At 43.5% G+C, this 20,802-nt stretch overlaps 1 protein-coding gene across 50 annotated transcripts in view; it reads right to left on the reverse strand.

Annotated features, from left to right (window-relative positions):
- Window positions 1-20,802, reverse strand: part of SORBS1 (sorbin and SH3 domain containing 1) — a 210,460-nt gene that overhangs the window by 90,391 nt on the left and 99,267 nt on the right. For 23 of the 50 annotated variants that reach the window (XR_004646670.1, XR_004646672.1, XR_004646671.1 and 20 more), the window contains exons 3-11: window positions 15,071-15,126; window positions 14,892-14,966; window positions 14,134-14,202; window positions 12,187-12,282; window positions 7,437-7,556; window positions 5,915-5,950; window positions 5,669-5,772; window positions 1,280-2,092; window positions 360-731 (exon numbers count right to left, since the gene is read on the reverse strand). Coding sequence is in view for 46 of the 50 variants with exons in the window: in XM_034777801.1 (XP_034633692.1) it covers window positions 360-731; window positions 1,280-2,092; window positions 5,669-5,772; window positions 5,915-5,950; window positions 7,437-7,556; window positions 12,187-12,282; window positions 14,134-14,202; window positions 14,892-14,966; window positions 15,071-15,126 (1,741 nt within the window). In the remaining 4 variants the exon portion in view is untranslated. The remainder of the gene's footprint in view (window positions 1-359; window positions 732-1,279; window positions 2,093-5,668; window positions 5,773-5,914; window positions 5,951-7,436; window positions 7,557-12,186; window positions 12,283-14,133; window positions 14,203-14,891; window positions 14,967-15,070; window positions 15,127-20,802) is intronic. The other 27 variants (XM_034777810.1, XM_034777807.1, XM_034777818.1 and 24 more) reach the window with 13 other exon arrangements.

Below are 20,802 nucleotides of genomic sequence, written 5' to 3' on the forward strand. Positions count from 1 at the left end.
CTAGCCAAAGCTCAAGCAGCAGGTGTTATTCTTTCAGATGAGAAGTGCAAGTATCATACATAGTATGTTCCCCTAAGATGGTTAAAGCCAAAGGTGTAGATTATCCAGGAGGGACAGAGGTGGGGGAGAGAAACTGTAAAATATTGGGGAAAAACCAAACAACTGCACAGTTCCCAAGCCAGATAAGGTAGGTGACATACATGCACTGTAACAGGACGTAAACAAGGTTTCAGGGGTCATGCTGCTGGCAAGACACTAGTTAGTGCTCATCTTTCAAAGCTTAGTATGTCAATGAGAAAGTTATTTTAATCTGGAAACAAATTCAGGAAAGCTGTGAGGAGGGTACTCGACAAGCTTACTGTACGTGAGAGGACTCCAGTGATTTCAGGCTCCAAGACTCTGTGCAAAACCTCCGGGACAGGAGGCACCAGTGGAGGTGGCGGTGAGAATGATGGCAGTTTCGGGCAAACTGGGGGCAAGATGCCAGGTGAGGAGGGCAGATGGTGATGGTGGGGACCCCTCTGGAGGTGAGGGGGAATGAAATCGTCTAGTGTCGGAAAAGTCAGAGGTGAGCCAGTAGGAACAGTCTCAGGGAACGTGGCACCTTGCCCCAAAGGTACCAAAGGCGGTGGTGGAGTGCTGGAGCTGCCTTCTTGCTCTCTGTCTGTGTTAACCTGGAGAAGTGGGACTACTATAATCTCAGGCTGAGCTGTGGTGGTAGAAATGGCATCCTGTGGGAAATAAGGTGGGGTTACGCAAAGGGGCAATCCATCCTTCATGGGTGCACATCCCAGTACTGCCTGGGTAGTGACAGGCTGGCATGCATCCAAGCCATTGGACGTTCCTTTCTCAGAGCAAGCCATGCCCTTAGGGATGTTCTGCTTAGCAGCCAAAGGCTCCATGAACACACTGGATAAGGCATACCAGTTTTCCACCCATCCTTTAATTTTCGATCGAACCACAAAGCAGTTCATCTGTATTGCAGCACTTGCTACGATTACACCTACCTAAACAGGAATATTTCCCATAGCTGACCCCCCCCCCCACCAACTGATTTTAGCCTGCAAACAACAGGCACACATCACACAAACATACTCTTCAGTCTTTGGGGGAGGAAAGTGAGAGGTTATTGAATAGCAGATGACAAGAATCAAGCTACACAAAAGTGACCTGCGTGCAGAAATTAGGAAGAAGTGCATAGAGCATTAGGGGACACTGTATGAATTAGAGAACCGTTTGCACGGCTGAAAGAAAACAAGGTTATGAAGAAAACATGTACCATGCTGCGTCCCTTCACCTTGTACGGATGCTGCTGCTGCTGCTGCGTAAGGTAAGGTTCCTTTCTCATCCTGTCCCCACTGCCAGCCGTACTCTGGGGCTCTAGCACTTTGTCCCTCACAGCCTGAGGAGGTGGAGACTGAGTCCTGGAGGAATGGCTTGTACCATAGCTAACTGCGTCTTTACTGAGGACAATATTAAAGTATGGCCTGGGAGGGACAGGAGGATGGGGAGGAAGAGATTTTCCAGTATCTGTTACAGAGGAAACAATGTTGGTGGCTGGTGCTTGAGTGACCTCAGTTCCCAAACGGGGGCTCTCTATTTGGTCATGTGCAATGCTGGTGGAATTTTCAGATGCAGCTGAGCAAGTGCTGTTAGATAAACAAGCCACATATAGACTGCTGACCTTTTTATCCGCTTTAGTCCCATACGTGGAATTCATTCCAGCTTCACTACTAGGATCTGCCCTGGCAGGGTTTTGATGTTTGGATGAAGTATCTGATAACAAGGAGCTACTTCCCGAAAGTGATTGCCCAGCATGCACCACGTCCTTGGGAATCAAGTTGGCTGATTGGGGACGCCCTGCAGAAAAGCATGGCTTCCCACTGGGTACTGTCACAAAGGGTGCAGGTGATGAGGAGTAACACTGACTGCTGCAGCTCAGTGACACACGCTGTGTATAAGGTTTGGGTGCATTCAGGTACACACAGTCCATTATGGGCACTGGCAGCAGGTTGGTTACTTTCATGTCAGTGCGAGGGTGCCATGCAAAGCTCTCCTCTTTTGGAAGAGGAGGACGGGGAGGGGAAAGGGCCTGTCCAATCAGATTCAAGGGAAGGAGGAGGAATCAGCACCAAATGAAGGGAAAAAGAAAAAAAATGAAAGAATGAAGTTGGTCATTAGACTTGAGTTAACAGGATTGAATTCAATGAGAACAATATAAGAAGGCCATACTAGGTCAGACCAAAGGTCCATCTAGCCCAGAATCCTGTCTTCTGACAGTGGCCAATGCCAGGTGCACCAGAAGGAATGAACAGAACAGGTAAGCATCAAGTGATCCATCCCCTGTTGTGCATTCCCAGTTTCTAGCAAACTGAGGCTAGGGATACCATCCCTATCCATCCTGGCTAAGAGCCATTGATGGACCTATCCTCCATGAACTTATCTAGTTCTTTTTTGAACCCTGTTACAGTCTTGGCCTTCACAACACCCTCTGGCAAGGAGTTCCACAGGTTGACTGCATTGTGTGAAAAAATACTTCCTTTTGTTTGTTTTAAATCTACTGCCTATTAATTTCATTTGGTGACCCCTAGTTCTTGTGTTATGAGAAGGAATAAATAACACTTCCTTATTTACTTTCTCCACACCAGTCATGATTTTATAGACCTCAATCATATCCCCCCTTAATTGTCTCTTTTCCAAGCTGAAAAGTCCCAGTTTTATTAATCTCTCCTCATACGGCAGCCATTCCATACCCCTAATCATTTTTGTTGCCCTTTTCTGAACCTTTGCCAATTCCAATATATCTTTTTTGAGATGGGGTGACTACATCTTCATGCAGTAGTCAAGATGTGGGCATACCATGGATTTATATAGAGACAATATGACATTTTCTGTCTTATTATCTATCCCTTTCTTAATGAGTCCCAACATTCTGTTTGCTCTTTTGACTGCCACTGCACATTGAGTGGATGTTTTCAGAGAACTATCCACACTGACTCCAAAATCTCTTTCTTGAGTGGCAATAGTGAATTTAGACCCCATCATTTTATATGTATAGTTGGGATTATGTTTTCCAATGTGCATTACTTTGCATTTATCCACTTTTTAAAGGATGCCTTTTTGCCTCTCACTGCTGCTTTTACTTTTTTGTTTAGCCACAAGCTAAGCACAAGTTAACAACAAGCTAACACGTCAAGTTAACAACAAGCTAACACGGTATCGTCAAGCCCAGCACTCAACTTGCTCTTAATGCTACTTGTTGGGGTATGAAAAGGTTTTCCAGCTTTCAAGTTCAAATCTATGAAGAGCATCTCACTTTGCTTTCAGGGCTAACCTTACTCTGGGTACCGCAGGGAGCAGCCTGGGTATCCAAGCTCCTAACATTCCCCAGGAACTTCTGAAATTCAGATCTGACCATCAGAACCAGTCTCTGTATTCCATGACCCCTGGCTTAAGCACTCCCCAGCTTTGGGCACATTCAGATCTAGAAGGAAATATGAATTCTACAGCTCAGGCCCTTCTCTACAGCACACTAAGCAGATTGCCGAAAACTGCGAAATCATACCGCAGTGACCTACTATACTGTGGTTGTTCCACTATACAGAGAGGTCAAATAAAAAAAGTCTCATTTACTTTTGCCAAAGGCTGACATCCCATTTCCCTTCTAAAAAGATCCCTCACTCACAAAGCACCCTCAGAAAAACAGAACAATTTAAATCTATAGTGGAATTGGGTTCCCAGAAACTTGTCTTTAGAGTGAAGCCTTCTGATAGCGAAATCATGTTCCTAGAGAAGCAAAAAGAAATTCCTTCATTGTTTCAATGCGTCGCAGTGTACAGATTGCAACTCTAGAGCAGCGTGGAGATTGCAATTCCAGTTAGAGCAAATCTTTGCTTAGACCCAAATTGTTCTGTAGCAAAAGAACTGACTTTGCTACATGGAGGTTTCACTGTATTCATTTACAGTTGCAAGTAACTGTAAATCACCATCTGTTAGAAGGAAAACAACTAGAATGCCAGCCTACAGGATAGGAATTGCCTCTATTCTTCTTTGGAGGCTTTAACAGCTCAGAACTTTATTGCCTTGATCAATGTTCTCTTTTAAAATTCATCGCCCTAGGCAGCTTTGGGGCAGCTCCTATTCTCGCCTGTATTGGTATAAAATCCAGAGTAACCCCATAGATTTCAAAGTTGCAGTAGCCATCCTACCAGTGTTATACTAAAACAGAGGCACTCAAGCTGGGATGAGGAGGAAGGCAGTACAGCACTCCCTGTGAGTGGCCCTTGGCTGTGGCATGGGCTTCCCCACTGGTCCAAAATAGCTAGAGTCTGCTCACAATCTGGGCATGATGTAAGGCACATGTATTTACACTGGCTGCTGTGGCGATGGTTGGGAGTGGAATCAGACTGGGGGAGGGGAATTTGGTCTTTTGGGGGTGGTTTAATTTTATTGTTTTTGTAATTTCTGGCAGGGACTCCCAGAGCTTTGGATAGGCCCTTTTTTATCCTTGGTGTACAGCTCACTGAATAAATCAGGAGTTGCCATGGAGAGCCAGCCAGCAGCCACCCTGGTTAACACCAGGATACTGCAGATACAGCTGGGCGACTGGAAAAATACTGCCGCATTCCAGATGCTACAGAGTGGCAAATTGCTTGTTAACAGTGACCATGGTACTCCACATTTACACCCATGTGGCTGAGAGCAGAATATGGCCCTGTTTCATTTGAAATTGGTTTAAGTGCCTTCAGGACTCTTCTATAAACAGCGCTCTGTGAAACTAGAACTGAGCTATCTCTCTTCACTTACATGCCCAATAACTGACTGCGAAACAGCTGCATGTCTCATGCAGGAAGCAGCTCACTCCTTTAGTGCTTCATTACTTCTTATGCCCTCGGCTGACTGGTGCCCTCTTCATCTTTCACTTAACATTTCAGGCACAGTGTCTGATCTGTGGCTTTGCCAAGAGCTCGCCACGATTAAAGCAATCGCCCTGTACTAGGGATGAGATTTTAATGGGGCTCCATTTCACATTTAACAGAGCAGAAACAGATGCCATTCCTCAAGAAGGCAGTTTATAAAGAAGGGTTGCTCAGGTTTTCCCATCCCATTGAATGCAACCTGAAAATTGCATCCATGCACACCAGTAACCCATCCATAGGTTAGCATTTCTCTTTGCTTGGCAGACCAATCCCAACACTTCAGATTAGACTTGGGAGGAAAATAACCTTTCCACTATGGTCTGACAAAAGGTTATATCATTTCTAGCATTAAAGTGACAAGGCCTTCTCCAGTCATTTTTAAGGCCACTCTGTGAGTTTAGGAAGTTTAATTCTCCATTCAGCCAGCTGCAGTTGGAAGGTCAGAGCGCATACATAAAAGACATACAATAATGGATCATTACCTCTTGGCTAAGCCTTCCCACACAAACAATGTTGAACGGTACTTTGCCCCCCTATGACCACCAAGGAGCTCAGCATGCTTTAACACATATTCATGAATTAAGCTTCACAGCACTCCCGGGAAAGATGCATTCTCTCCATTTTGCAGATAGGAAAAATGAAGGCACATAGACTTACCCAAGCCTGCGAATTGAACACAGGTCTCCTGACTCTGAATCCTGTGCTTGACCCCTCAAGAAAAGCCTCAGATCCTCTGGAAAGATGCTTACCTGTGGTTTGCCCTCTGAGGAGAGGTTGGGACGCACACTTCTATAGCCCTTGGCAGCCAGAGAAGATGGCTGGATATCTCCATTAGAGGATAACCTCCAATCATCTAAAAGGGGAAGGAGAACTTCAGGTCTGAGTGAATTTACTCTAGCTAGATGGGGAATGAGGAGAGGGGAGCTGTTGCTTTTTGCTGGGCAACAAGAAATACATCCGGGGAAACAACAAAACAAATCAACAAGCATGTGTACCTGTTTCTGGTTTTCCTGTATCCAGAGATATGTGTGCTGCAGAGAGGAGGGAAGGAAGAATGGAAAAATAAGAGGAAAAAATAAACTGTTACATTTACAGCAAACATGTACCCACTGAATTCAACATTCAGGCTACTTCATTTCACACACACAATGCTTTCTGACAGGGATGCCAAATTGCCATAGAAACTGGCCCTAAACATGATGCCCTCACAGTTTCTGACCTTTGTAAACACAAGGCGATTCATTCAGAGCAATGATAAAACAATTGGTCATTGACATTCAGCTGAGCTATCTGCTCTCATGCTGCAGTTTGGAGTCCAAATGCCCCCCACACAGTTGCAAATGCAGGGTCTCAGTGTCAAGCCATGTCGTCGACTGGATAACCATAGCTGTCCTTTGTAACACTGCCACGTGAGAATACCTGGTGCAGAGACCCATTGACAAATAAGATGTCTATTTTGCAAGTACGGGTGGAGGTACGAAACATGATGCCATTTTACAGCCCAGTCCCTGTGGCTAGAGGCACTGAGACTATCTACCCATCGCCCACTGAGTTCCTCCCCCTCTTCCGACATTAGCCATTTTGGCTGCTCACGTTCTGTGCAAAGAGCTCTTCCAGCTACAACATGCATTTCATAAAGTGATTGAGGGAGTCAGCAAAAGAAGTATTAATGAGCTCATTTCCATAGTAATGGGCTCAATGCCATTCATGCTGCTGGAAATTTATGAAGCGGCCAGCAGGAAGGGTAAGTGAAGGGGGTGGGGGTGAGGAAGCAGCGAATGGAGAGAATGAAAAGAGGAGAGGTCATGGGTGGAGCAGGAGGGGAGGAGAAGGGGGAGGTAGAAAACTGTGCATTAGGGCTGGAAAGAATAGAGTCACCCTTTCCTAACAACAGGTCCTGTAATTACATGTGCTTCACTTTCAGGGGAGAAGCTGAACAATCCTAACTTTTAATAGCATCTCCCCTTTGGGAATTCATTCTATATGCAAAATCCAAGGTGCAGGCAGGGTTAGTGATGCTTTGCTTGTCTCCTGTAATTAAGTAATTACACATCTGCTATTTAAAGACCGCAGAAATCTATGGCAACACTGTCAACTTGGGATGCCATCCCAGTGCCCTTGACTACTGCAAAAAAATAAATGCCATTGCAGCAGCAACTACACAAGGACACTTCCCATTCCTCGCAGCGGCCTGGGATGAAAGGAGGGACACAAAGGCCTACTTGGGAAGAAAGCATGATTTTTTTGGCACTCCTGCCAGCAACATGAAGCAACAAATATGCCTTTTCCCCAGTGGTGTATAAGTGGTTGTGAAACTCACACTCAGAAGTTCTGGGGCTTTGTCTTCCTCAAGCGGCTTGCCTCATGTAAGAGATTTAGGAGTCTGCTTTTGCTCAGGTCTTTAGCGCTAATGGGAGAGGATCATGCTTTTAGCACTGAAGGCCTGGACTCAAGTACCATGTGGGGTCAGTTACAATTGTTGTATTTTATGTTTTACCTTTTACATACTAGACTTACTTTCTGACTGCTGGACATCCTGAGAACATGGGGGACTGATACTTGGCCTTTCCTCAGAGGCTAGAGATGCCCGTAGGGTCACGGTTCCTTTTCCAGTACAGACTTTAGTGGGATCCTTGTCTAAAGAAAACACACACAAAGGAGATGTTTTGGTGCATGTGATTCCGAGCTACTGGAGGCCATCATAGTTCTATGGCAGTATGCTAGTGGCTCTGGAGTAATTTTAACATGGTTGTCCTGAGGGAATTGTTCTAATTTTTATGCAGATGAACATTAGCTTTGGCTTTAAAACATTAAGTAATAACAGCAGTTGTATATTTAAAAAATAAGTAAGATAATTGATGAACACACAAATAAAGTTCTGAGTCAGTGTAACTCAGCTTGGAAAGTGGCAAGACCTGCTGGCTGTTTGGAATAAATTTCACAGGTTTGTTTGCTTTATTAGGCCTGGTCTACACTCAGATTTTGTACCAGTATATATTTTATATCACTGTAATTTCACCCACACTAGGGTTGTTGTACCACTTAAAATATATCGGTACGAAGCAGCATAACTTGTGTGTGTAGACAAGGCCTTAGCAGTGAGTTCCATGCTGGATTGATGGAGAATGAAGTTTTATAGTTATCCAGAATAAGGGATACAGCCCAGGCAGTGCAGCGCATGCCTCTCACACACCCTGCCCTCTTACTGTGCCATACCTATGAGATCACCCTATAGGGTCAGAAAGAAGTAGTTCAAAATACAACCACTAAGGTCACCTTCCTTCCCCATCAATCAGATCACATCAGCCCTTTGGAGGCAAAGATCTTAGGCATGTGCTTAACCATCCACATTTGAGTAGTCCCACTGAAGTCCATGGACTACTCATGCGCTTGAAGCCAAGCACATGCTTTGCTGAATCAGGGCCCGAGTCCCTCCACTGGCACCCCTTTCTCCAAGGCATCAAGTTCACAGCACTCCCATAGGGAGTGCTGGCCTTGAGGACCTGCAGGTCTGCAGCTCTAGGCTTTCTCCCATGCCTTCCCCTAGGAATGGAACACTTTGCCTGAGCAGGTCTGCAAAGCCATTAGTCTCTCCTCATATACATCTCTCCTAGGTCTCAAGCCCTCCAAGGTACCTCCAGAGCACTAGCCCGGTCTTTAGTCTGACCTCACATTCAAACCAATCTCCCTCACGTCACACACTAGCTTTTGCTGCAAGATGTTGGATTCCTTCCTTCCCTTGCATTTACCTTGCTTGTCATGCCATGTCTGAAGTTGGGCCCTGATCCTGCAGTGACAAGTGCAGATTGACTGCTGTGCCCACAGTTCAGTGAGGCTCAGGTGCTGCTCAGGTCACAATGCAAGACCAGTGCCTTTGTTTTTAAGCTCCTTGGAGCATGGTTCATGCCCTATCTGTATTGTGAGTGTCTAGCGTACTGGTGGGCATGGAAATCAACATCATACTCAAGCTTCTTTGGGGCAGGGACTGTCATTTATTGTAGGGACTGGATGCTCAGCTGGTGCAAATCAGCATAGCACCATTGACATCAATGGAACAATGCTCATTTACACTACCTAAGGATCTGTCCCTGTCTTTGTATGGACCTCCATACTGTGATAGTGCTGTGGCTGAGCCACCAAGGTTAAAATGCAGATAAATAACCACAACTTCAACATAGGAGGGGGGAGGGATAGCTCAGTGGTTTGAGCATTGGCCTGCTAAAGCCAGGGTTGTAAGTTCAATCCTTGAGGGGGCCATTTGGGGCAAAAATCCGTCTGGGGATTGGTCCTGCTTTGAGCAGGGGGTTGGACTAGATGACCTCCTGAGGTCCCTTCCAACCCTGATATTCTATTCTAACAAGTGTCAGATGTTTGGATCTTATCTGAACCCCTCTGTGTTAGAATCAGTCCCAATACTTTATGGGCTTGGTGTGAAAGGCTGTCTCAAGTGGTGTGGATCAAGGCCTGTAAATGGAGGATGACAAGAGGGATCAGAGACAGGGACATACTTTCTTATTGCTGTAGTTCATGGCTCCATTTCAGCACCAGAGCAGTCCCAATAAATTCAATGGGTCTATTCACAAGCTTAAAGTTAGGTACGTGGTTGATATCTTGTGAATCAGGACCTAGGGGGCCCAGGTGGGCCCATCTTTGCCACAGAGGTCTGTCCTTGATTTACGATTAAGCCAGGGGAAGCACAGGCAAAAAACCTCAAAGGACTTTCAAGTACATTTTCACCAAGTGTTCAGAGCCATTTGTATTATTTCCAACCCACATTTTATTTCATGATCAGGCTTTTTTTTCTTTTTAAAGTAAAATTTGTCTTAATCAGTCTGGTAAAAATAAATAAAAAAACACCATCCACTGAAAGTGAAAGTGCAGGGTGTGAAGCTGAAGCCTCAAAATATCAGACTGGAGTTGATGATATTAAATGACTTTTTTTTTTTTTTTTTTTTTTTTTTTTTTGAGTGACAGGTTGACACATGCCCCAATCTGTACTCTGAAGTCACACTGTATAAATCTTGTATCTTGGGAATAGTGATTAACCCATAACAGGAACCACTGACTTTGGGCAAGTCATTTAAACATTCTGTGCCTCAGTTTCCCCTCCCCACTTTTTCTCTGTCTTGCCTGTTCAGACTGTAAGCAATTCAGGCAGGGAGTGCCTTGCACAATGGGATTCTGATCTTGGTTGGGGCCTATAGGCGTTACAATAATACAAATAATTAACAATATAACCACAACTTTATAGAGCAAGGGTATTATTCTGATTGTGAAACCCAATTTAAAAGCTGGGTGGAAACTATTTTACAAGCACTTTCATTGAGTTCTTCTCTGTCCCCCAAGGATGCCAAATGTTAATGTATGAAGTATGTTGGGGGGGGGGGGGGGGGGAGAGAGAGAGAGAGAGAATGTGTATTAAGGTGGCAGGTTGCAAGCACAACAGGACATGGTGCAGTTATTTACACACCCAGTTTTAAAATGCAGTTTGTGCCCAGGTGCTCCTTCTAGACCCAGCCTTCCCCAAGCCAGTGCTGAGCAAAACATGGGCTGTTTGCCTTTTGAAATGAACAGGCAGCACTGCTGATTTTGGTAATGCCCCTTACAGTCCCTGTCTATACTACAGATACAGGCAACCTATCTAAAACTCAGTTATAACCTCATTGTATTGTCCTCGAATCCAGTTACAAATATGGTTCCAGTGTGTAGCAGGGACTAGAGTCTGACAGTTCTTCATACTCAGGTCAATGCCTTGGTCGCTCACTGGCCTGGTACCAGAGTTCATGTGCTTTTCCAACAGCCATTCCAGTATCTTTTGTTATTATACGCAAATTGAAAAATGCATGCCCATCCCAACACTGATTCAATTACTGAACATCTTTCCTGATGTTTGACTGACTGGTAGTGCCAGTCTGACCTTACCTGTTATTAGTTTAGGGACATTATCCTCTGGGGTAGGGGTTAATTTACAAAACGCACAAGTGGCGGTTAGACGCCTAATTTGGGAGTTAGGTTAAGCTCCCCGTTAGTTCCCAGTATTTTGATTCTATAACAGTTTTTACTACGTCTACCATAATGTGAATGTGGTTTTATGAATTATACTGTCAAATGGGTCATGAAAACTAGAGATGCGTCTCAATCAAAACCCCCAAATCTGCGCACCCCCGAACTTTGGGCTTCGAAACTTCCAAATCAGGATCCAAAGATGCATATTTTTGAAGATTATTACTTATTATTAATTATTTTTATTACTATAGCACCCAGGAGCCCCGGTTGTGGGCCAAGACTCCATTGTGCTACGAGCTGTACCAACACAGAACAAAAAGGCCTCCAAGAGCAAACAGTCTAAGTTGAGGCTGTCTCACTTTTTTAAAATTAGTTCTTTTTTTCCAATTTAAAGAGTCTTCCCTTGTAGTGTGGAAACTGCAGCTAGTAGAAAATTTTCCAACGGAACAATTCTCTCTCAGAAAATGGTGTTTTGATGCAACCAAAACATTTCATTTCAGCTTTATTGTTTTGACTTTTATATTATGTACTATAAGTTATAATACAAAAGTCTAAACATTTTGACTTTTATATTATAGATCACTGCAACAAAATATTTTTGGAATATTTCATTTTGCAAAAATAAAAATGCAGTACTTGACTTTATACCCTGATATGGGACAAAAATCAGATTTTGAGATCTCAGAATTTCCCACCCATTTTTTAAACCAGCTCTACTGGAAATACAAACACTGAGCACTGTGCTAGTGTCTCAGAACTGGCAAGTGAAACTGACTATAAATGGCAAGTAGAGTTGGTTAGTCTGGTTTCACAGTCCAAACTCAGCAAAGTGCAAAAAGGGTTAATGGGGAAGCTTTCACTTTATCATGGCAAGACGGGTGTGTGTGTGTGNAGATTGAACCTGCAGAATAAAATCTCTGATGTCTGTTTACTTCTCTATGGACCTAAGATTTACAGGAAATATTTTAGACTCTTCAGGAGTTTGGTTTAAAATGAGGTTACAACAGTAATGTTCATACCAAGCATTAGCAGAAGAGTTTACATAGATCCCAAATTCAAATATGCTTAATTATGCCTGCAGAGAAACTGGATTATTGAAAACAATGAATTGTGTCATCATAGTTTAACTCTATAAGCTGTTGATGAAATCTACAGCACTGGAAAACAGTGAAAGAAGGATGAAGCTGAAAACTATCTTAACAAGGGGGTGAGGCAGACAGAGTGGATGATGGCCTACTAATGCATTTGAAAAAAAAGATACCTGTAGGTAGCATTAGGTCAGGAGAACTTTTCACTTTCTTCACGGGGATTATTTTAACAGCAGAAATAGAGCGTGCACATAAAGGGACGTCAATGGCTGCAAACACAAAAGTGTAGTTGGTGCATCCAGAAGGGAAGAACACAATTAAGGAAACATGCCACAAAGCTTTCTAATGTACTTGAGAAACCAGGAATGACAATAGCAGGAAATTTCATATACAAAAGCGGTCCGGAGAGCAGTGATGCAATCATTAAAAATAGCCCCTCATTCATCCTAATTCAGGATGTGTATCTGTTGTGCAGGGTACAGTACTGCTTAGTGAACTGACTGAGTCCCGGCTGCCAATATGCTGTGAGGGAAGAGAATCTCAAACATTCATTGGACGACGTAACTAAGGTTTAGTATAAACCTTTAGCCAAGACGCTACATATATTACATGCAAAGATAAAAATCTTGAAGTTGCAGAGTTAAAATTATGCAGAGTGAGGAAACAAATAGATTAAGATTCTGAGAATAACATTGATTGGCCATTCTGCACAAATCCTATGTTTTTGATGTTGTATATTTTACATCATCAATAGCAGGGAGTAGAAAATTGTGACCAGGAGTCTTGAAAAGTATCCAGAACCAAATGGTGCCATCAAGGTATCCAGTGTTGAGAGATCCAAGCAGCCAAGCAGTAAATCGGAGGGATTCTGTTTAAACTCCTTTTTTCTGCATACTAATTTTATCAGACATACTGGATTTTACCAACAAACACTGAACATTGTCTTAGAGGGATTTTTCTCTGTTATGCAGCACTGTGCAACATTCTAGCACTTGTTGAAAATTTCTAAAGGTTGCTCACTTCTCCAAAGCATCTGGTTCATCCTCCCCTACTCTTCCTAATGTGGCCTTGAATGAGCAATACTGAACTCTGTCCTCATGGGGCACAGGCAAAGTTAGTGATGGGTGAACCTCAAGAAGTTCAGCTGGGATAAACCACCTGAGGGGAAATCATGGTGCCGGCAAAGTCAATGGGAGTTTTGCTATTGACTTCAGTGTAGCCAGGATTTTACCTCTAGGATCGGACCTTGTAAGGCCTCTTCATACAGAACACTCATTGATTTCAAAAGGTTGGAAGCCTCCCTGAACTTTATCCAAAACTGCTTTTGGTCTGCAGTGTTAGGCTCAGAAGAACAGCTTCTTCTTGTGGTGGTCTTGTGGCACTTTGGCTGCGGTTCTGGATAAAACCTGAAAATGCAGAAGCTGCCCCAGAATGGAAAGATACCGAGAGGAATGATGTGTGGAAGAACTTGGCTGAATTCTTTCAAACCTCAAGAAAGGTTGACTTCCAGTTTTGGGGCACAGTTCTGAACTAATTTGTGTTAGAGATGAGCTTAAATCAGAGACTATTATCCACCCCCTCACTGGACTTCAAGGGGAGGTTTGGACACAATGCCACCCTGTTCCAAACTGACTTTGGTTTGGGGAATAATCCCACTAACAAGGATTTGTAAAAGCAAAATATAGACTCTGTCAAGCTCTTGTTCTGATTCACTCTGAACCAGCTTATTCATTCATCTATAATAAATACACTGCCTGTCATAAAAAGCCATCAAAGGAGAGGAAAGGGAATGAATACCAGAGCAGAAGCCTGGAGCAAAAATCTTCCCACCCCAAATACACGAATAAAAAAAAAAAAAATCTAATGGTGCAAGGGCAGGTTCCAAAGGCTATTGGAAAGGCTCATGTTCTTCAGCAAGTTTAGGATCAGGCCCTTGCTGACAAAGATAGTTTTCCTTAAAACATTAATGTTAATTTAATACTGGGTCGGTCCCCTCATGCTGTGGTTGCAGCTGAGCACAGTAAGACACTGTAATGATTCAACTGTGGGGAAATAGATGCGCCACTCCAACTGATGTGCAGGGGGAGCTGCAGAGATTATTTTGAATGTACTTGACTCACCTTGCTCTTGTCCATTGCTGCTTGATATCAGCCCATTGACCACGGTTTTCACACCATCAACTTCTTGTTCTGAAAGACAAAAGGAAAGTCGGGGCACCCGAAGATAAGTGAGCTCACGCTGATCACACTGCAGGGCCTGACAATATTCAGGATTTCAAAAAAAGCATTTCCACTGTCGACAGCAGAAATACAGGAGACATGCGAGAAAGGAACAGGACAGGGAATAGTAAAACACTGTGGATCTACATGTGTTGATACCATGCTTACTCACATCCCAGTGTGAGCTGATCACCAGATCTAGGGACAGAAATTCACTTCCATTCTCATCCTTGCCCATTGAGACTGAGCTCCTGGGGGCAGGAACTGTCTGTGTGTTTGTACAGCACCTAGCACAACTGCATTCCAGCCCCAACAGGGGCCTCTAGACACCACCATAAAAAAAATTAAATATCCACCCCAGTCACTGTTTGCTAATCAGTTACCCTCATACAAACCCACAGGAGATCAAGGGTCTGCCCAAGTGCCCAGTACTATTCCAGAAGTATCTTCTGAAGTGACACTCAAGGCTGTCCTAGGCTAGCAGCAACGGGGACCCTAAACCAATGGTCCCCTAACTGTGGGGCACATCCCCCTAGGGGGTTGTGGAGGACTGTTGGGAGGGTGCACAGTGGGGCCCAGGCCATCCTCCATGGGGGCGGGGAGAGAGTGCCACCCAGTCCTGCTCTGCCCCCAGTCCAGAGGGGAGGGGAAATGACAACCTGAAACCAGGGTTTGTTTTTCATTATGAAAACTTCTTGTGGCCCTCTCGACAGTGGAATCCCGCACGGGAATGGCTGATTCAGAGAGAACAGATAAAAACACAAATCAGTCACAGCATTAGAACTGGACAGGAGGATTTCTGTAGTTAAAGGCAGGCATGTGAGGAGCAGTGACTTACCAGAGCTCATTGTGCCAGAGGAATTTGTCTTCTGCACTTCCAGGTTCTGGTTTTCTCTGTTTAAATGAAAGAGAGAATCCTGCCGTAATGCGGTCTGTGCTGTTTACACTGATGGAAGCTTGCAGCACCCTTCTTGCAGATTGTGTGCTGGTTCCCCAACCTCCTCTCCCCACAAGGCTTATGAGACCCTGTTCCAGAGATAGGCCACAATCTTCTCCTGAGCGTTGTCTGGAAAACCAGCTATCATATACACCTATCTTTGCCTCCTTGAACAACAGCAGCATTACCTAGAATAGCACTGAGCACCCTTCACTCTCTCTGAAGCCAGGCCAACAGTTCCATTTCCTTCAAGAGCAGCAGCCACTAATTTCCCAGCCTAAGGAAAGGCAGAACCCAACTGAGTTTAGATCAAAGAGAAGCAGCATTTGTTGGTAATTTGCAGAATGGTGAGAAGACAGAAATAAACAGGATTTCCACCTAATGTGAATACTATTGAAGGAGCCTTTAGACCAGTGATACTCAGATCTCAGTGGTTCAGGAGCCAAATTAGCGATCAACATTACCCAGGAGAGCCACACTAGTGTAAATTCATTGTTTCATTTACTACAGTACTATATATTAATATTTAGTATAATTATTCTCACAGCAAAATGACTGACCAAGTATTATTTTATCAACTACAATTGATTAACAACATAGGAAAAGCATCTTGCTTGGTTAATAACTTAGACTGGCTAATATTTAAATCGCACAGTGTTTTAATCTCATGTACTGCAAAGAGCCGCAGAAGACACATTAAAGAGCCACTTGTGGCTCGTGAGCCACAGTCTGAATAAAACTACTTTAGACTATCCCTAAACTTTAAGTCACAAGATCTGGATTATATGCAAGGTCATCTGCACTAACAAGTTAGAAAGCTGTCTGGCCTCTGATAGCCTGAGAGATATGCAGCATCATTACAAGGTGTCTCATCTAGAGCTGTGCAAATAATGGCTTTTTCAGGTCACTGGTAATTTGGAACAATTAAAAAAAAATAGTTTCAGGTCTATCCAAAAACTAAATTTTTCAAAATTTTCAGCAAATTCAAAAATTAGAAGGTTTGGATCAAATTAAATGTTTTGTTTCGATTTGGAGCATTTTGTTTTTAACTTTTTGAATTGTTTAAAACAAATTTGAAGGAAATTTCACAATGAAAAATTGTTTTGAGCTAAAAAATTGAAACACTGCATTTTGAAAAATATCCAAATGAAATGTTTTAAATGTTTTTTCAGAATATTTGTTTGTGGTTTCTTTCCCACAACATGAATTTGTGAAACATTTAGGCATTATGGAAGCTGCACTTTTTTGCGAAAAAAAGTTTTAGATGAAAATTTTCACCTATATCTAATCTCATTAGAGAGAAAATCCCTGAGCAGGAAACCCCAGCACATAGTAGTGCTTAGATACCAACATGACTGATCATGGAGAAATAGGGTGGGAGGTCTTTCTTCTATGTAGTAACATCTTCAGAAACAAGGAAAGATGTTTGTTTCCCTACTTTGTTGTCAAACACACATTCACTTTTGTCTCAGTCATTCCCAGCTTCTCTAGCCCCATTTGAAGTTCATAGAACACAGAAAATGCTAACTCGCTTCATGTTCCCAATACAAAATGTGCATTGACTTGCCAGTGAAAGGTGTCGTCAGGGATGGATTTCTCTTTTCCTTTACTGAGTCGTTGTTTCTGGCTAAATGAACATTCTGATGTAGTCTTCAACTCCATTGTCTTGGAGCATTTTTTCTCATTACATTTCTAACAAGAGGCCTTTTGCGAGTGGAAGGATTCTTGGTTACCTATTCTGGCCCAGCTTCAGCAACGTATCAATTACCTCTTCTGTGCTCTGGGGATGTAAGCTGCACACATGTAAGCCTGAGTAAAGGTCTTTGTGTAGGCAGCTGCAAGAATACTGTTGGGATGGAGGAGGAGATAGAGTTCCCCGCAACCTGCAAACAGGCTTGCTCTAGCTACTGAGCCAGGCTGTAGGCAAAGATAGGGGCCATGACCAGGGGTGCCAGAACATGGAGAGTCAGGGGGCCATGATCTCAAAAACACTTTTAAAAGTGGGAGGGCTATGCCCTCCCAATTTTTACCAGCGGTAAGGCCGAGCAACAGGGGAGGGGCAGAGAGGAGCACACAGGGTCTTGGGATGGGGAGGTGGTATGGAAGCAGGGCTTCAGGGGAAGAGGCAGTGTGAAGGCAGGGCCTCAGAGGAGGGGCAGGGGCTCGGGGGGGAAGGGTGGCATGNAGGCACTCTCTGAATGTGCCTAGAGAAGCGTGTATACACAGCATGATAAAGGGACTGGGTATAGTCACCACTCCACTAAATCATTAGCTTGAACCTAGTCCAGGAGTAATCAAGAGTCATTCCCAGGTAATGGCTGTTTGGTGTCCCACATGAAACTGCATCTAATGTGAACCTGGTTCATAAGGGTCAGGCTGCTCTGTACATTGCCTTTCCACCAAGAACTCCATAGAGTTTCCCCATTTTGGTTTTTGTCAGCTCTAGGAGTGTTTCCCCTAGGAATCTCAAACTACAAGGATCTGTTTTTTTAATAAAGATTTTATTAAGACAGAAACCAGGGGTTGTGGGGGGAGTCACACCAGAACTACACAGACTGTGTTTACACACCCATTTTTTCTTTTCAAAAGTTTCCCACACTGGCTACCCCTGATTCAGCTCCACTGTGCTAGCCATGGTAGCCGTGCTACTGTTGGCCAACTGCCAGCATTTTAACCAGCCTATCACCTACCCTGAGCAGAACAAGTCTAGATGATGTGGTGGTTAAAATGCTGGTGGCCAGCAATGCCCTTCTCTACACTAGTGCTCCCAGTGGTGCCATCACTGATGGACCCAGCGTTAGCAGAGGTGGGGAACTTCAGCCAAAAGGGTAACATTTTCAAAAGTGCCTTGGGGACTTTAATTGAGACATCGGCTCCGAGTGTCTAAGTCACTTGAAAATGGGGCTTTGGCTCCTAAGTGACTTTGCCACTTATGAAAGTTTAAGCTGAAGTCTAGTACAGACTCAGTCAAACTTAATCTTGACAGGTACAGGCTTAGGGAAATATACTGCTCTCTCATCATCCAACTCACTCTCCCTTATTGACAAGCTCAGACTCCACCTATCAGTCTTTCAGATCCCATCCTTGAAGGAGCTCCACTGACCTCTTCTTATCAGAGAGATTCCCCCTTTGTACCCTGAACAACTATACTCAGAAGGGTTAAGTCCAATGTGCTGTATCCCATAATGGCTAATTATTCTGTCTAACATAATTCCCCCTGGAAGTTTCACTCGGCAAAAATTTTCTTGGCTTCCTGTCCTAGAAACTGTAATGTATTGTTTGCTTTGCATTGTTAGGGCCAGAGCCAAAGCCCATTGAAGTCAACAGGAGTCTGTCCATTGATAACAGTGAGCTGTAGATGAGGCCCTAAAACAGCAGGTGCCTAACTCTCATTGACCATCAAAAAGTGCAGCCTATATAAATGTAGAACCCCCAGAATCAGAATTGTTTTAATCTACCCCCAATTCCGCTCCAAAACTATCAATGAACAAGCCAAAATGCTGTCCTAGTTCCAACTGACACATTCTCAGACTAGAACTGCCAAATTTGATTTACAACTTTCCGCATGCAAAAAGGTGGCGTTTGACTCTCAATGACAATGTTATGTATTGTGGACCTGAAATGTTTATGGCATGAAACTCTTGGCTTATCAATGTTTTAAAAAAAATTGGAATTTGTTGCCAGCTTCAGGTTTTATTTTATTTTTATGACCCACTATATTTCCTGCCTTCTTCCCACCAGTACAGAGACTCAGCAGTGCTCAACAGCATCTAAGTTTTCCTTCAGAGATTTTGCAAAATGTGGATGGCAAATTAACACACGCTGTGGGGCTGTCAACATTATAACTCTTAATCAGTGACAGACTTGGCTCTAAATATGGGTCTATCCACACCCAACATTGCTGATTCACTGTTAGTAACCATGGCAAATAACCATGGATCACAACCTCAGCTGGCAAATGGTTGTCATTCTGTAACCAGGTCATAACACTTAGACAGGAACTCCTGATCATGTTTATCTATGGAGTTTGCCAGCCCTCCTTCTTCCCACCTCAATTTGTAATTGACCTTCCCAGAGTTTATTCTGTGAGTTGTCCTGCAGATGCTTTATCCTCTGCAGAGGCAGAATGGAATAGATTTCCCCCCCATATGTACTGATGCACATGCAGTTAGGTAGCATCAGTGTGGACACACAAACATAGCTGACAAATGGTTGTGGTTTGTGAGATAAGAAGTTGTTTGGATACAGCTCGACCACATTTGTTGTAACTACAACAGATGAAGAAGCCAACTCCAGATTCCAAGCACTGCAGTATTTATAGCAAAGACAAGGTTAGTGCAGAACATTTGGCAGAAGCAATATGAATAAAAAGCCAGAGGGGATGGCTTAAATGGTCTGAACATTGAGTTTGGAACACCGAACTCCCTGAAATCAGAGCATCAAAGTCCAGCAAACTTGATTCAGCCCTTCCTCACCCCAAGACATACACACTGTGTTCCACACAGGTTACTGTGTGAGTCTTCAAATGAGACTCTGGAGAACCCAGCATCCTTGTCTGTTAAGACATTAATATCCCATGGCCCTTTCAGAAAAGCAGGGGTTTGCCCTTACATGAAATTTGCCCTCTCCTGATTGCCTTGCAGCATGCTGACCACTGCCTTCAGTCCCAAGAAGTGGCTGCACTTCAGCGGTACTCTGTAGTTTGGGACCTGAAGAATGATATTAACTTTAAAATATTATTGTTGATTAAATGTAATGCCTTTAATATGAGATACTTTCAGACAGGCTGCATGGCAAGTCAGAGTTTGCACAGGAGTTCTCTGCTGGAGTAATTTAGAACTCTACACATTTATTGGAAAAGTGCTGAATTACTCAATTCCAACCTGTTTTACTGCTCCCAAGTTATCAAACCACTGTGGTCTTTCCTTACTGTATTGCTGTTCACAAACAGTCAATGTTATTATCTGTATTTAACCTGCTCTAGTGGATCCTGTTTATTCCAGTGTTAATAGAGACGGAATATGCCACAAAGAGAAGGAAATATAGATTAAGTCCAGGAAAGATTTATGTATCTTTATTGATTCTAGCTCTGCCTATGATTTGAACAGAGTAGAAATGAAATAAGACATTTCCTCAAGCTACATTTCAGATCAATGTTACTTTTGTGCCACAATTGTTGACCCACTGAAATAGCAGAAGCTGTGCATGTTCTGTGCTTCAAGACAACCCAACCCTACTGGCCTCCCTCACCACCCGCCCTGCCCTGACACACACAAAGAATGGCTATGCTGTGTCACCTGTTTACAACCTGATCTCGCAAGCTTGTACACAAGCAAACAGCCCTTCCATGCATAATCCCAATAATATCAATGGGACTGCTTGGATGAGTAAGGACTACTCCTCTGAGAAAAGAATCAGGCCATCTGTTAGCCAGTTTGTTTATGAGGAGACCATAACTATATTAATCTACGCCTAATACAGTGGCCTCTTTATTTATCAAACAACTGTCTCTGATCAAATAACAAGAAAGCCTTAAAATATATTTTTATTTACTTCTGCCAACACTTGAATGCAAATTGAGAAACATTACCCCAAGGTACATTGCAGAGTATTAATTTAAGCTTTAGTCTGTT

Source organism: Trachemys scripta, chromosome 7 (assembly GCF_013100865.1).
Source record: "Trachemys scripta elegans isolate TJP31775 chromosome 7, CAS_Tse_1.0, whole genome shotgun sequence".
NCBI classification, from domain to species: Eukaryota; Metazoa; Chordata; order Testudines; family Emydidae; genus Trachemys; species Trachemys scripta.